The sequence below is a fragment of the Diabrotica virgifera genome, chromosome 10, assembly GCF_917563875.1.
Source record: "Diabrotica virgifera virgifera chromosome 10, PGI_DIABVI_V3a".
Lineage (NCBI taxonomy): Eukaryota > Metazoa > Arthropoda > Insecta > Coleoptera > Chrysomelidae > Diabrotica > Diabrotica virgifera.
The window spans coordinates 111,934,501-111,951,506 of NC_065452.1; the positions used below are offsets into that span (position 1 = coordinate 111,934,501).

Genomic DNA, 17,006 nt, shown 5'->3' on the forward strand with positions numbered 1-17,006 from the left:
TATCGCAGTTTATGTCAATAAATATTTATTAATGAAAAAGAAAATATTTTGTTGCACTATAAATTACATTATAAATTAATAACTAATGAATTCTAACAATTGTATTCGGTTATTATCACTACAAAATAAAATATTCAAGTTTAACAAAATAATCCCATAAGACTCAATGTTAAAACGTCCTGACAAAATCTGACAGCGTGTCACGTGACTGTAAGTAGAGGGGAGACGCACGGAGCCAATAGTTATTTTGTAAATAAATGCACATTATACAAATAAAATAAAATAGAATAGATAGAATATGGGAACAGTATTAGAAAACTTAATCAGCTGTTTCAATACAAATAACACTGTAAAATAGATCAGTTTTTATGAATGAGAGTTACAGGTTGAACAAATAAATAAGTTAACCCTTTGCACTCGTATATATTTTCTATTGTGATGACAGTCTACTCTGATTATTCTTTTATATTCGTATCTGTCTACTCGGAACTTCTTTTTATGAGAATTTTTTTAAAATGCGTTAAAATTGCGAAGTAGATACACTTATAGTCCAAGAGCTGGGAGCGGATTTTGCTCGTGATTAGTAATATGGACAAACTATATGGGAATGTTGAATCAGTTGTGTACATGACTTATCCCTACGGACGAAAACCAGAGTGGGCGACGAGGCTAGTTATAAGGGGTCAAAGTCGCGGTTTTTATTATTTTTTTGTGACGCTCAGTAGAAAGGTAGACACTTCAGCGCACTTTGACCTTTGAACCCTCGCGATACAGCATCGCGCGTGACTGTCGATGCAGCAGACCGCGTGACTCCGACGTGTAGGGGTGACGTCATTGGGGTAACTTGTCGGGACTTGTCGGGTGACGTCAGTGGGGTGACTTGACGGGTCCTGTCGGGTGACGTCATTGGGCCACAGCCCGATTAATTATTTTATTTATTTGTAATTATTTGTTAGTCCTTATAATAGTCTAAAGTATGTCAATAACCTTTAATATTAAATATAAAATTTTCCTTACGGGGGACACGAACCAAGTACTAGGGCATCCGTTACTAGATACACATTCCGCTAACCCACGCAAACGCTTGCTAGATACGGGTAATATAAGGTATAAATAAAAAACAAATACGTAAGTAAAAATTGTAAAGAAAATTACTACATACTTAAATGTATTATAAAATAATTAATATATTCCTAAATTTTAGAAGAAACAATCGTAAATAGGTACATTTATACAAAACACAAAAGCATGTAGGTACCTACACATAGGTATTACTGTATATGAAGAAGCTGCTATAAGAGGACAAAGGGATATTAATCTTCTAAGCAGCTCAATGTACATGCAAGATATCGCTTGAAAACCTATTGCGAATAGATGAAAAATCAAACACATCATACCGCAGGTCATCCTCGCATTATGACCAAACCGCCGAAAGTGTCTAAGTATAGGTACCTACACGGCTCTCGTCTCTCACACACATACACACAGATGGTCTACAATATTACTATGTAATTAGGGGTATTAACCAGCGAATTCTTACACTATGACCAAACCAACAAACATCCTCTATAATATTAAAAGTCAATATACAACATTCGTTTTTTTTTGTGATTTAACCAATGAGCATGAAACAGTCTTACAGTCTAGCCAAACAATAAAAAACGTATCTTACTCGATAAAGATATCAGCTGAACGATCAGTGCTCAACATGGATCTTATATGAACGATCACTACTATACATAGGTCTCCATTGACCGCGCACAGCTATTATTCTGTATATGCCTATCATTTGTATGAAAATTACTAAATCGAGAGGGTATTGTGAACTGCATACTTTATTTTATCTACGACAATTAAGTTAATACTCTCCAATGAACGTACATTACCATACACCGCCATTATTCTGTATATGCCTATCACTTGTATGAAAATTACTGAAGTATTGTGATTTGCGCACTATATTTTATCTACGGCAAGTGGGTAATATTATGTTTTTACAGGTTGATATTGAACATCTTGTATATTTTTAATCTTACCTTAAATCTACCTTCGAGAACAGGTGGTTGGGCATATGGAATTCCTAAAAAGACACTTGCAACGCCTTGCTGTCTTTCAATGAATTCTGAGCCTGGTCTATATAAGGATTCTGGATCAGGATTGTCAAAAAGGTAAACTTGAAAACCTTGAATGTTTCCATAAAGTGTTTCAACAAATACATCCCTTAGTTTTTCCCTAGTTTGGTCTCTTCTTTTACCTTGTAGATCTTCTCGCCAGCCTCCTAGAATTCCTGGTAAATTAGGTTCTGCAATTCCAGTCTATAAATATAAAATGATATAGTTAATATTTCAATACATAAATATTAAAATCATAACAACAAAATATTTCCATAGCACACTTAAAACCTGGCTTTTATTAGTAAGAATATTCATTCTACTTTAGGTAAGTATAAATATTGTTCCACACATGTTTAAATAACTAAGCGTTTATAATTATCATCAAGGCTTTTCATTCCAGATGGAATGTTTACAGCTCTTAGTTAGAGCTCTCTGATTTGCTTATTGCTGTGAATCACTCTGCATTCCTCTTGTTTGTTGTCAAAGTTCGTTGTATGGCTTGGCTTTTGTTACAATTTTCTTCCACTCATTTCAATATGTAAGTAAGTAAGTAAGGTATGCTTTATTGTCATAAAATTTTACCAATTTGTGGACAAAGCTTATACAAAATAAAAAAATACAATAAAAAACAAAAAATAATAAAAAACTACAAACAAAACAAAAACAGAAACAAACACCAAGTAAATGGCATGAGTTATACTACTTAATATAATTTTACAGTTATTAAGTACACATTAAAAAATTAAAAATTTTGCAAACAATATGTATACAACATCAGAGCAAAAAGAAGGCGAACAAGGACAAGGGAAAGTAAATCAAAAGTTCTATGCCGCTGCAAATATGTACAAAAGTACTCGAAAGTAATAATCCTGCAAGTCAATTTGCTGAATTCAAATCGTTTATAAAAAAAGTCATTCACTGTATAAAAAGCTCTCTCTAGCAAATAAGCTTTCAAAGCCTTGCGAAAAGCGGGAAATGCTGTAATAGATTTGATGTTAGATGGCAGGTGATTGTGCATTTTTCTCGAATTGTATAGTATAGAGCACTTAACCAGCTCAGACCGTGGGGTTGGCAGATAAAGATTATGCTCCACGTTTCTAAGGGGATAGTTGTGAGTGGGTCTCTCTGGACCTTCTGATGCATGTTTGCGGATTAAACAAACGGATTCAAAAACAAACAAAGAAGGAAGAGTTAATATTTTAAATTTTTTAAAGAATTCTTGACAATGAACTCTGCTATTGAGTCTCAGGGAGTAACGAAGAGCTCTCTTTTGTAGTTTAAAAATACGCTCAAATTGAGTCGCATAACACGTACCCCAGAATGGAAGGGCGTACCGAAGATGAGACTCAAAAAGGGCATAATAAACGGTCCTAGATGTTGACAAATTCATTTCCGTAGCAACTGATCTTAGCGCAAAACAAGCAGAACTTAATTTTTTGTGAAATGAATTTCGACTCAATTCAAGCTTTCTGCTTAAGCCAGGTATAACATACCAAAAGGCACCGCCAGGAAAATATTCCACTTTGCGGTTCAGAGAGCCCATATGAAACGAGTCTTTGTACTCTATGCAGAGTATGGCATTAACGAAATAAGAAAATCTACGGTTTCGTTTTGATTAAAATCTGTCTTCCTCCATCCCCCGATAGCACTATTTCTAGGTCTACCTGTTGTCAAGGAGGCTCTAAGGAAGACAGATTTTTACCATTCCGACCGTAGATTGTCGATATAAATTAGAATAATTTATATCGCAGTATGGATAGAACGCCCTCTAACGGGGAATAAGCGAAATGAATTTCGACTCGATTCAAGCTTTCTGCTTAACCCAGGTATAACATACCAAAAGGCACCGCCAGGAAAATATTCCACTTTGCGGTTCAGAGAGCCCATATGAAACGAGTCTTTGTACTCTATGCAAAGTATGGCATTAACAAAATAAGAAAATCTACGGTTTCGTTTTGATTTAAATCCAGGATGGAGGAAGACAGATTTTAATCAAAACGAAACCGTAGATTTTCTTATTTTGTTAATGCCATACTCTGCATAGAGTACAAAGACTCGTTTCATATGGGCTCTCTGAACCGCAAAGTGGAATATTTTCCTGGCGGTGCCTTTTGGTATGTTATACCTGGGTTAAGCAGAAAGCTTGAATTGAGTCGAAATTCATTTCGCTTATTCCCCGTTAGAGGGCGTTCTATCCATACTGCGATATAAATTATTCTAATTTATATCGACAATCTACGGTCGGAATGGTAAAAATCTGTCTTCCTTAGAGCCTCCTTGACAACAGGTAGACCTAGAAATAGTGCTATCGGGGGATGGAGGAAGACAGATTTTAATCAAAACGAAACCGTAGATTTTCTTATTTTGTTAATTTTTTGTGTAAGGCATCAATGTGCAAGTTCCATTTTAGAGACTTATCCACAATAAGCCCTAAGAACTTCACAGATTCAACTACCTCTAGACTGTTGTTATTAAGTACTAAAGGTTGCATCATAAAGTTGTAAGGTAGGACTTTGGTTTTAGAAACGTTAAATAACAGGAGATTCGAATCGCACCACGATTTAATGGTGACTAGGTCTGTAGCTATGGTATTGCGAAGATCCATAATATCCGTGTTACTCCAAGTAATACTAGTATCATCTGCAAAGAGACATATTTTACCTTTAATGTTCAGACTAGAGATATCATTTATGTATATCAGAAACAATATAGGGCCTAGAACTGAACCCTGAGGTACCCCACATTCTAATGGCATGCAAGAAGACGTCTTCGTGTCAACCCTTACAAACTGACTTCTTTTATTAAGATATGATTTAAGCCATTTAAGAGCCTTTCCCCTAAATCCATAGTCCTGTAATTTGTCAGTCAAGATGTTATGGTTTACACAATCGAATGCTTTAGAGAAATCACAGAAAATTGTTGCTGTAGAGTGATGGTTGTTTAGACTGGAGTAAACATGATCGAAAAGGAAGAACATAGCATCATTCGTGCATTTGTCACTTGAGAATCCAAATTGATGTGGAGTAAGCAATTTGTATTTCAACAGAAAAGATAAGATTCTTTTTTTTACCAGACTTTCAATTATCTTCGACAACGTGGGCAGGAGTGCAATAGGGCGATAATTCGAAGCAAGATCTTTATCGCCTCCTTTGTGTATAGGAATAATTATCGCTGTCTTAAGGCAACTTGGAAAAACTCCAGTTTCGAATGACCTGTTTATTAAGGTAGTAAGATGGTTTAAAGTGCAATCAGGTAGAGCAGAAAACATTTTAAGAGTGAGGCCATCAGTCCCAGATGACGATTTATTTTTAATGTCATTTATTGTAGAGCGTAGTTCACCTAATACTATGGGTGTAAAAAAGAAACTATTTACATTCTTATGCGAAAGATATGAAATCGGATCCTGAGAAGGAGGTATAGTATTTGTTAAATTTTTTGCCACATTTACAAAGTAATTGTTCAGGGTCTCAGGAGAAGTCGGGATTGTGGTGGGAGAAGAAGTCTTATCTCTCAGTTCATTTACGATAGACCACGTTTCCTTAGCAACATTACCTGATTTAGCCAGCCTCGCATTATAATAAATTTCCTTGGCGGCCTTTATGGCTTTATGGTAAATTTTCCTGTAAAGCCTAACGTAATCATGGAAGGATATGTTGTCCGAGAATTTTTTTAGGTACGATAATGAGCGCATGTTCTTTGCAGATATACGTAGACCTCTAGTTGACCAGGGTTTATGATGTTTAGTTTTGATGGGCCTAAGAGGAAAGGATTCGTATGCTAGACCAGACAATAGCTTTATGAATCTAGAAAACTCGATGTCGACATCAACAGAGCGGAAGTCCCAGTCAGTTGTTTGACATAGGTGTTTAAATGTTAGAAAATTTTGTTCTCCAAAGACACGGAACAATTTTCGTTGCGTGTTTTCACTATTATTTTTTTATTTTAACCAAAATGTAGTCAATACTACTTCATGATCAGAGAAACCTGAGTTGAAAACAGTACAGTCAGTAGAATTTGGAGCCAAAGACGATACGACATAGTCAATGATACTAGAGCTAGTTTTAGTTATTCTGGTTGGAGAATTTACATGCATACCTATACCAAAGGAATCAAAGATAGAATGAAGAGATTCTTGAGCAGCACACACACTGGAGTAGTCAATATTTAGATCGCCACATAGAATTAATTTACTTTTTGAAGGAATAGATTCTAGCAAGCTAAGTAGTTGTTGTAAGAAAATCTGCACATCCGCATCGGGAGTTCTATAAATACAAATAATATAGAGGTCAGAAGATTTCTGATAAATTATGGAGAATTCAAATACTTTTTCAATTAATAAATTATCAAATTTGGTCAATGTGCATAGTTCCCTCCAGTTTCTCACTTTCAGGATTTTGATATCTCTCATGACCTGGTCCTACCACCTATCTCTGGGTCATCCCCTTGGTCTTTCAGCTTCTGGCTTCCATCTGGTGATCTTCTTAATCAGTAGGTCTTTTTCCTTCTCTCTATGTGTCCCAGCCATCTCAATCCCTGTGCTTTAGTAAATCTAACTACATCTTCTCCCTTCATTATGTTTCTTAGTTTCTAGTTCATTCTCTGTTTTCCATTCTTATCTGGCCCGTAATCTTTATGAGGATTTTCCTTTCGAATATTCTTAATTTTTCTTCATATTTTTCTGTGAGGCACATTGTCTCAGCTGCGAATGTAATTACTGATCTGATTACAACTCCATATATTTTCAGTTTTGTATTTCTGGATAAGTTCTTGTCCTTCATTAGCCTATGATATCTCCAGTATGTTTTGTTGCCTGCTAGTATTCGCTCCGTTAGGCTATCGAATGTTGTCCTGTGCTTTCTATGGTACCGGACAGCATGTCCCCTCAATCTGAGTTCTCATCCTCCTTCTTGGTCCAATTTCCTGACCGGGATGAATGGGTAGAACGAGAACCTACACTAATCTGTCGGAGTGGGCTCACCTTGTTCACAGATGGGTCCAGAACAGACGAGCGGGCAGGTGCTGGAGTGTATGGAGGTGGAGTCGGATTTGAGTCTAGCCAGGCTCTAGGCTCTCATGCATCAGTCTTTCAGGCCGAGATCTTTGCGATCCTGGCATGTACTCAAGAGATTACAGATAGGGCTTGCTCAGGCAGGACCATCTCTATCTGCTCTGACAGTCAGGCAGCGCTAAGGGCTCTGGAAGCACCCAAGATCAGCTCTAAGCTGGTTCTTGAATGCAAGAAAGCTCTGGATGATGTTGCTATAACCAACAGGGTTAGGTTGGTATGGGTACCGGGACACACAGGTGTGGAAGGTAACGAACGGGCTGACGCCCTGGCAAGACGGGGCTCATCCTCTCTGCCTGTAGGACCCGAACCTGTGATTGGAGTGCCCTTCAGTACTGTTCGGGGTAGTCTCAGGGAGCTTCTTCTACGGAGGTTCCACGACTCCTGGGGCAGTTGTGGAGGTATGAGACAGGCCAGGCTCCACATAGTGGGGCCATCCAAAAGTCTTACAGCCCAACTGCTTCTTCTGGATCGTAGAAGATGCTCCCTGGTGATCGGTATGCTCACCGGCTACTGTAGACTCCGACGGCACCTTCATCTGCTTGGACTGGCGGATGGCTTATGGTGTCATCTATGTAACGAGGAGGAGGAAACCTCCTCACATGTCCTCTGGGAGTGCCCGGTATTAGCCTATCGGAGGTGGCAGATCCTGGAATCGGCATCTATGCAGCCGAGCCAGGTGAGGGAGTTGTCTTTCAAGAGACTTGTGGCTTTATGTGAGGCCATAACGCCGAAGACCAGGTTCTTATGGACCTGATCTGATCAGCAAGATAGGGGTGATACAATGGTCCCGCAGTAGGAGGTCTAAGTGTCTGAAGGGCTCACAAGTGGGCCCTGCCCCGATATACCATTACCATTACCATTCGCTACGTTACTTCTTCACTTTTCTTATTTTTGTCATTCTTTGTCAAGTGTAGCTTTCTATCTTGATTTCTCTCGTCCTGTTATCTTCTCTTCTAGAGCAGAGTAGATATTTTGTTTTTCCTTTGTTAATTTCTAGACCTCTTCTCTGTGCTTCATTTGCTAGGATTGTTACTGCTTATTTTAATCTTTCTTTGTCTCTTCCCATAAGAACTATATCATTTGCATAATAGTTGCGTATTATGCAACTATTTGTTGATTTCGACAAGGATGCTGCCTGTCACCAACCTTATTTAAACTTTATCCTAAATGAAACACTAAAAACTCAAACAAGAAATGTGGACAGATGGGAGTAAAAATTGACAATAACTATATTCATAGCCTTTTGTTTGCTGATGATCAAATAATTATTTTAGCAGAAGACAAAGATGACATTGTCTACATGATGAAGAAGGTAGAAGAATTTGTAGGGCTAGGGTTTGAAAATTAATTATGATAAAATGCAAAACATGGTGGTCATTAAATTTTTAATGTGTTTCTTGTAATGTATTTTTCTTAACCCTTAACTGGTCCGGCGTCGTCTGACAGACGATTCAATAATTTTGATTATTTTTTATTGGAAATTGGCACCGCCCACAGGCAAGTCGTTCTATCTAATCCTTAAACTATTGGAGCTTGACAAGTGGGTGTATTTGAGACAAGTTTCTCTCAGTTCCTAAAAAGTTATCGCAACAGTTAGGTTGAGAGTAGTTCCTCAGACGACGCCGGACCGTTTGTGTCACTTTTTTGTGTTCATACTTGGAGTTCAAGAAGAGCAAGAGGGTGTTCTTATTTTAGAAAAAGCGCAAGATTTGCAGTTTATGTCCTTGTAGAAAGCGCAGGATGACAAAATACCTGTGCTTGAGTTGCAAAAAGCCTGTTTGTTTGGGACGTATAAAACCACTACCTATGTAAAAATTGCATATAAAATAGGTTAAGTTTGACTGATGCTGGAAACAAACATTTTTGATCAATTTTTATTTTACCTAGTTTTTTGTTTAGTGTGCAGTTAAAACATCTATCCTAGCAATACATTTTTTTTCATGTTGTTTTTTATATTTTTTTTATTTACTTTACAAAACTATGTACTTTTTCACAAATATTTGTGCGGATTTCAGTTTTATTTTAATATTTTTTTCTTAACAAAAGTAATGCCCAAATCTAATACGTTCACTTTTATATAAACATATCAAGGTATGTTTGTAACATTTATTCTTAATAAAAAAATTATTTTCGAGTGTTGTTTTGCTTTCTTGAAAAGAGTAGTTTCGCAGACGACGCCGGACCAGTTACGCTACTGCTACAGTACCGGACCAGTTAAGGGTTAATGTAAATTTTAATGTACTAAATTTTTAATGTGTTTACCTTTGTATAACATATGGATAGAGTTATTCGAAAAGGAACCAAGCGCCTATTTAGTAGGAGAAAATTACGTTAGAAGTTTAGTTTAAAAAATAAATCGCTGGTGTTGGCGCTTGGTGTTCTTGTTAATAGATGTCGTTATAGTCGTTCTGGGACTTAGATATTTTTAGAATATTCAATATACTCCAGTAGAAATCGGTTGGTGGTAATTTCTTAAATATTCTCGAATTTGTCACGAATGAAAATTAAGTTAGAAGTTTAGTTTAAATTATAAATCGTTGTTGTTGGCGCTTGGTGTTCTTGTTAATAGATGTCGTTGGAGTCGTTCTGGGGCTTAGATATTTTTAGAATATTCAATACCGGGTGGTGAATTGAAAAACGGGCCATAGGAAACTCAATGTAAAATTCTAAACTGTTGAATTCCTGCTTCCCTAATTATTTTACATCAAAAGTCATAAGAAACTATTTGTAGAGAATTAAAATCTGTATTGAAAACAACTGTTAATTTTGTTCTACGAACAATAATTATGTAAAATTTTGTAAAAATATAATACAATTTTCAGAGTAATACGCCAAAGTGAGACAACACACAGTGCAATAATGTGTATAAGGTTGCATTTGGTGACAACGAAGTTATTATATTAACAATTTGAACTGTCAGTTTTTTTAATTATTTTATCATTTATTGTTTAAAACGCAATAAAGTTGATAAGATACCCTCAGTTAATGAGAAAGTATTAATAATAAAGATATTTTCTTTAGTCAATAGTGTGCTCACTGTCAGTTAAATAGTAACGTGTGACCTAACATGCCCACACATACCTACTGCGGTAAATACATTATATTTTTCAAAATTTTGGACTCTGTTTAAATCGTAGAAAAATTGTAACTTCTGTTTTTAATACAGATTTCAATCCTCTACAAATAACTTCTCATGACTTTTGATGTAACATAATTAGGGAAGCAGGAATTCAACATTTTAGAATTTTACATTGAGTTTCCTATGGCCCGTTTTCCGATTCACCACCCTGTATACTCCAGTAGATATCGGTTGGTGGTAATTTCTTAATATTCTCGAATTTGTCGCTTGGTTCCTTTTCGAATAACTCTATCCATATAATACTTCTTTGACTAGTCAGATAAATTTATGTAATGTGTATACATTGTATAAATTTCTAGACGAATAAATTCTATCTATCTATCTATCTATATATCTATTGGAAACATTGCAGGAGACCTGTAGATTGCTCACTGTACGGCTCAGTGACTTGGGCACCAAATAAAAAAATGAAAAACAGAATACATGTATTCCGGTGGGTGGGGTTGACGGAATTAATAAAAAATAAGTATAACAACGAACAGTAATATATTTATTTATTTGGGTAACAAAAAGTGTTTTGCTTATACATCGCGTAAGAGGGTTTGTTATTGTTTTCGACCCAGCGAGCGGCCGATGTCTCTGGGGTGTTGTGACTGACTGACTGGCTGAAAGGAAACCACAGATGCTAATCTGTTTGTGTTTTACCATCTGACCAGATGTGCAATAAATTATTTAGATCTGGCGTTTAAAGGTTGAAACATTTCTGCAGTTTTACGTTTTCGAATGCATGTCCAATTGTGAGTTATTGACATAAGGTCTGATAAGGTAATTAATTTATGGGGAATTCAGTTTGTTAAACTGAACACACCAAAAACATATGGTTAAGGATACATTCCGTTTTGTAAAACTGTGTCCTTCTTAGCATTTGGTTTGTATTTTACATGTGAATTTATATGACCCATATTATTTCGTTTTGAGAAAAGTAATTAAAAATTAAGAAAATAAAATTAGCAAAAATAGTAATTATAGGGTACCGCTATACATGCAATGGAAATGATTTGGAGAAGAAGCTGCTGATTAACACTAATGGACAAAGTGAGAAATAAACGAATAAACGAATGAATGTGAAGGAGATAAATAGAAAGACGAAAATTACTCTGATATGGACATATGAGAAGAATGGATAAGACAAGAATACCACTAAGAGCTTGAAAATGAAAACCAAACAGAAGGAGTAAAAGAGGATGTCCTTGATTACAGTGGAACTGACAAATAAAAACAGCAATGAAAAAAAGAGATCTCACTGAAGAAGACATATCTCTGGACCGGAAGAAGAAAGACTTAAAAGTCAAATTTCTCAGGAGAGCAAAAAAACGATTTTTAAATATTTAAAATAGGGATTAAATGAAGAGCAATCGTTCAGGAGCATCGGTATGGCATTTATTCTTACAACGATGGCTTTTATTTTTATCCATATTGGTTCGAATTTCATTATCTTAATTTTTAATCCCCCCATTGTCAACCCTATCTACAGTTGCGTCACTGTTCATCTAAAATTTTTTAAATATTTAAAATAGTAATTAAATAAAGAACAATAGTCCAGGATCATCGGTATGGCGTTTATTCTTACAATAATGGCTTTTAGTTTCATCTCTATTGATTCGAATTTAATAATCTTAATTTAACCCATTCATTTTCAACCCTATCTAGGGTTGTGTCATTCTTGATCTCTTTTTAACCTTCTGTGATTAACATTCGGTCTGTGAGATGGACCAATTATTGTTTTTACAATTACAGTGAAACTGGGATAATTCGAATCTCAGGAGACCGTTAAAAAAAGTCGAATTATTCAAAAATTCGAATTAAAAAATAAATCTACAAAAACAAGGATTACCTACAAAAACATCTGCAAATGATAAATATCAGTGGTTGATCAGCAAAAAAACAGTAGTTGATCATTTTTATCGCTTGGAGATGTTTTTGTTCCTATTTTTGCCCGAGTTTTGTCAACCTAAAAAAATTGGCTAACAAAATTCGGCCAAAAATACACATTAAAACATTTGCAAGCTATAAAAAAGACAGACTTTATTTTTTTCCAAAGAGATCCGAAATTTTTAGCTGCTTTTTAGAATTTAGCTTCTCAGTAATGACAAAAGATTCTAAGATATTCATAAAAGATAGCAGAAAAGTTCAAATTATCCAAAATATAATTCGAATTATTCACGACTTTTTACCATTACTTATATAGGAATTGCTAGGGACCAGAATAAAAATTCGAATTAAAGAAAATTTCGAGTTATGGAAGTTCGAATTAAGCAGGTTTCACTGTATATTCAAATTGTTCGTTATGTATCTTCGCCACCATCAGTAGCTGCCTAATTCAGGTGCTTATTTTTAGTGTTGAAGTTTGAGTCTTTGGTGTTAGTGATTATGCAATTATCGACAAATTTTGTCTCAGAGACCGATAATAGATGTGACATACCTACTCGATGAAAAAATATTTATATTAACGAAAAACGTGCAAACAAGTGCTGAAAATTTATTATCTCAATTGACAGGAGCAAAAGATGAAGATGAATAATTGTTTCTATTTTCTTTGGTATTTTGCTAATGTTTAAGAGGCTTAATAAATTAAAAATAGGTATCATTCTTGTTTAATCTCACTCCTTCAAGGAGTAAACACAATCCTACCCTTGAAAGTGTGTCAATGGAAATATTTTGTTTATGTTGGTCTCTGACACAGATGTTAGCTTTAACCCCTTCAATACGGTGATGCACCCACGTGCATCATGCTTGACTGCCACACTGTGACATTCACTCAGGTGCATCATGAGTTTGCATTCGTCATATACGGCGGTGTAGACGTCTGCACCATATATAAGATATTTTTGTTCGATCCGAATGTTCATATTCAAATCTAGAGGTGGGGAAACCCACCTTTCATTAGTTGTATCCGTAGATAGGTGCCACTTGCCGTATGACGGTCCAGCACAAAGGGGTTAATGTTCAGAAAACCTATGTTAGTTACAGAAGGTTAAATATTTAGTACACCATTTATTCTTACAGCAATGGCTTTTATTTTCATCCCTGTTGGTCCGAATTTCATTATCTTAATTTAGTCTCCCCATTTTCAACCCTATTTACAGTTGCTTCACTATTCATTTCAAACAAGGTCTAAAATGGTGTGTATTTCAATAACGACACAACTACCCTGTAGTGGCTGAGCACATAGTTACAGTTCTGTCACTTTTGTATCATCTGTAGACAGTATTTTAGAAGTTAATTACGCAATAAACAAGAATTGACAAAATTTGCAGCTACGTCATTCTTCTTCCGGACCAGCGATATATGACAAGAAGAAATGGCGATTGGGATTTGGTAAACAGCAAACATAATATGCTGTGTAACACTACAGATAAGTAAGTAAGTAAGGTTACACTGTATATATATCTTTCTATAAAGTACCAAAGTGTAGATTTTAATTCAACATGCAGAAAATAAGAAAATATTCAAAAATCAAACTACACATTTTTAATGATAATTAATATGACTCATTACAAAAAGAAGTAAGTACTATGAGCAAGGATTGATTAATTAAAAGCTATTAAAACCACTTTGTAATTAATTCATTGATGTTTTACCGCTATTATGAGTTGGCTAGGATATAAATTAGATATTCTGTATAAATAAATAATGTATGTCATGATTCATTCTAAAATCTGAAAAACTTACCCTATCATATGAAAACCTATTATCCTGTCCTCTTATTCTAGGATCTCCTGGCCTTTGGCCGTAATAGTTTGAGTTATAATTCTGTCCATATCTTCTCCCTTTATATAAATATGTGGAACTCTGATCATACTCTGGATTATTGGGAATATACGGTGGTCGTGGGCCAAATTCGTCATACGAATTAGGAAGGTTCTGTTGATATCCATTAGAGTACCTTGTGTATTCATCGTATTGACCTCCAGTATCACTTAAATAAAATATAAATAATAACAGAATTATTTTACACTGTTTTCTATAGGGCGGCGCCATTGTTCATCATACTTTGTTTTTGTGTTTATATTTTGACAACGAATGACAAGTGACAACTAAAGAAAATATAGAGTATTTAACAAAAGACTGTGACAGTGACAAATTAGACAATAAAATAACGGTTACAGATATGGGCGCCTTGGGCCCACGCATTGATTGAATATAGTCAGTGGCGGATCTAGAAATTTTTTTGGGGGGGGGTCATGGGTCTTGAGGGTGATTTAATTACTTTTCTCTGATGCAAGAACACTTAACCAACCCTAGGATAAGTGTGTTTACAATTATGGGGGGGGGGTCATGACCCCCGTGACACCCCTCTGGATCCGCCAGTGAATATAGTACATTATTTCCTTATTCTTTTTCAAATATAAACAGTAAACAGGTCTCTGATTTACATGAAAATATCCTGTAGACAAATAATATTATACTTTCATAGTCTAATGCCTGTTCTTCACTATCGGCGATAATGGCCTATCATGTGATTGTCTGATCGGCACAATCATCGTGCAAATATCCACACAATCGTCCAATTCTTTTAGTTATTACTCGGCGATTCACTTTGAAGCGTCTTCAAAAACCGACAATTCACGGATCGTGTACAAGTCTATAGTCATGGGCGATCATAGACAATCATGGGCAAATATAGCCGAGTATGAACTTTACACAATCGGTGTTCGCGCTTGATTGCCTGCAATCGCCGATTATGTAGAAGGGCAGCGCCGGATAAAGGGGCGGGCGGGCCGGGCGGTCGCTTGGGGCGCCAAATTGTGAGGGGCGCCAAATTTTGAGGGACGCCGATATAAAAATAAAATATTTTATATATTAACTTTAACATTTTTCCTAATATGATTGAATAAATCTAATATTATTTAATTTAAAAGAAACTATTTCTATCTATATCATTTCTATCTATAGTCAGAATTCATAACTCAAAATAAAGATTAATAGATTAAAACCAAAACCCACTATTAAAAATAATGCAACCAGAATTGTTATGGCTTGTATCACTCATACAAAGATAATGCAGACTGCAGACAAATTATTTTACAATCTAAAAAGTTTGTTAATTTTTTTTGAAAAGGTCATTTGTCACGTATAAAGTATGTCAACAAACTTAAGAATAGTCAGCGATACTATACTGGCGTTAATGTTATACGCCTCATTGGTTAAATAATATTTAGTCTTTCTGTAAATTTGCATTAACAATGGCTCGCGTGATTTGTGAAATTTTTTTTTTTTTATTACATATTTTCATTTACAATCTGCTTCATCGAAGCTATAAGCAAATAGTTTGAATGTTAAATACATGAGGGAGAAGCTGCCCTGTGGCAACCCTCCTATTATAATTTTTTACATTTGATCACAATATGTATATATTTAATTTATTAAATCTGTTGGCCATAGTTTCTTCAGTCGTCTTGCGAATTCGGGAGGAGTGTTCAGCAGTCTTGCTTCATCATTTGGATGACTTCTCAGTCCATCAAGGTAGCTCTTTGTGATCCTTGGAATTTCTTCCTCTACCAAGGGTGTAGCTGAGTCCTCGTGTAGGGTTTTATTGCTTACATACCAGGGTGCGTTGAATATCATCCTCAATATTTTTGATTGGACTCTTTGTATTATCTTGATATTTGATGGCTTTGAGCATCCCCAGAGTTGAACACCATAGGTCCAAATTGGTTTTATCATAGTTTTATACAGGAGCAGTTTATTTTCAATATTGAGTTTTGATTTTCGACCAATAAGCCAGCTCATTTGTCGTATTTTGATGTTGATCTGGGTTTTCTTGGCTTGGATGTGCGGCTTCCATGTTAATCTTTTGTCAAGGGTTAGTCCCAAATATTTGACTTGTGTGCTGACTGGTAATTGTGTATCATTTAGTGTTATTGTTGGGCATACATCTCTTCGGTTTGTAAATGTAACTTGGGTTGACTTCGTTTCATTTACTTTCACCTTCCATTTGTTGAGCCATGTTCCCAATTGGTCAAGGTGGTTTTGCAGTTGTGCAGACGCGATAATAGGGTCCTCATTGACAGCGATTATGGTGGTGTCATCAGCGAATGTTGAGATTTGGGTTGTTTCAGTGGTTGGGATATCTGCGATAAATAATAGGTAAAGGAGAGGGCCCAGGACACTACCCTGTGGTACACCTGATTTAATGGGAAAATATGTGGAAGTTGCTGTGTTATATTTTACTTGGAAGTAACGATCTTCAATGTAGGATTTCATGATTAGGTAGTAGGGGGTTGGAAGAATACATTTGAGTTTGTATAAAAGTCCAGTATGCCATACTCTATCAAATGCCTTTTCTACATCTAAGAATGCCGCTGTGCAATATTTTTTTTCCTCAATAGGAGTAAGGATTTTTGTTATAATTCTATGAGTCTGTTGTGTTGTGGAGTGTCTCTCTCTAAAACCAAACTGGTGTGTGGGTATTTCTACATCTAGGTTAATGTCATTCTTCAGTCTACCAAGTAGTAGTCTTTCGAAGATCTTAGAAATTATCGGCAACAAGCTGATTGGCCGATAGGATGATGTTTTATTTGGAGGTTTACCCGGTTTGTGAATCATTATTATTTGCGCAAATTTCCATGTGATTGGGAAATATGTCAGTCTGATTGCACTATTGTATATTGTAGTTAGCATGACCAATGCTCTTCTCGGAAGATGTTTCAGTATTAATCCTGTTATTAGGTCAAATCCAGGT

The 17,006-nt window shown here is 35.7% G+C and overlaps 1 protein-coding gene across 1 annotated transcript in view; it reads right to left on the reverse strand.

The window, feature by feature from the left end:
• LOC114341932 (neuroligin-like protein glit-1) overlaps positions 1-14,318 on the reverse strand; it is a 95,651-nt gene extending 81,333 nt beyond the window's left edge. Inside the window, exons 1-2 of the mRNA XM_050663298.1 lie at positions 13,994-14,318; positions 2,037-2,315 (exon numbers count right to left, since the gene is read on the reverse strand). Of these exons, the coding sequence (XP_050519255.1) occupies positions 2,037-2,315; positions 13,994-14,302 (588 nt within the window). The 5' untranslated portion in view covers positions 14,303-14,318. The remainder of the gene's footprint in view (positions 1-2,036; positions 2,316-13,993) is intronic.
• Positions 14,319-17,006: the final 2,688 nt, after the last annotated feature.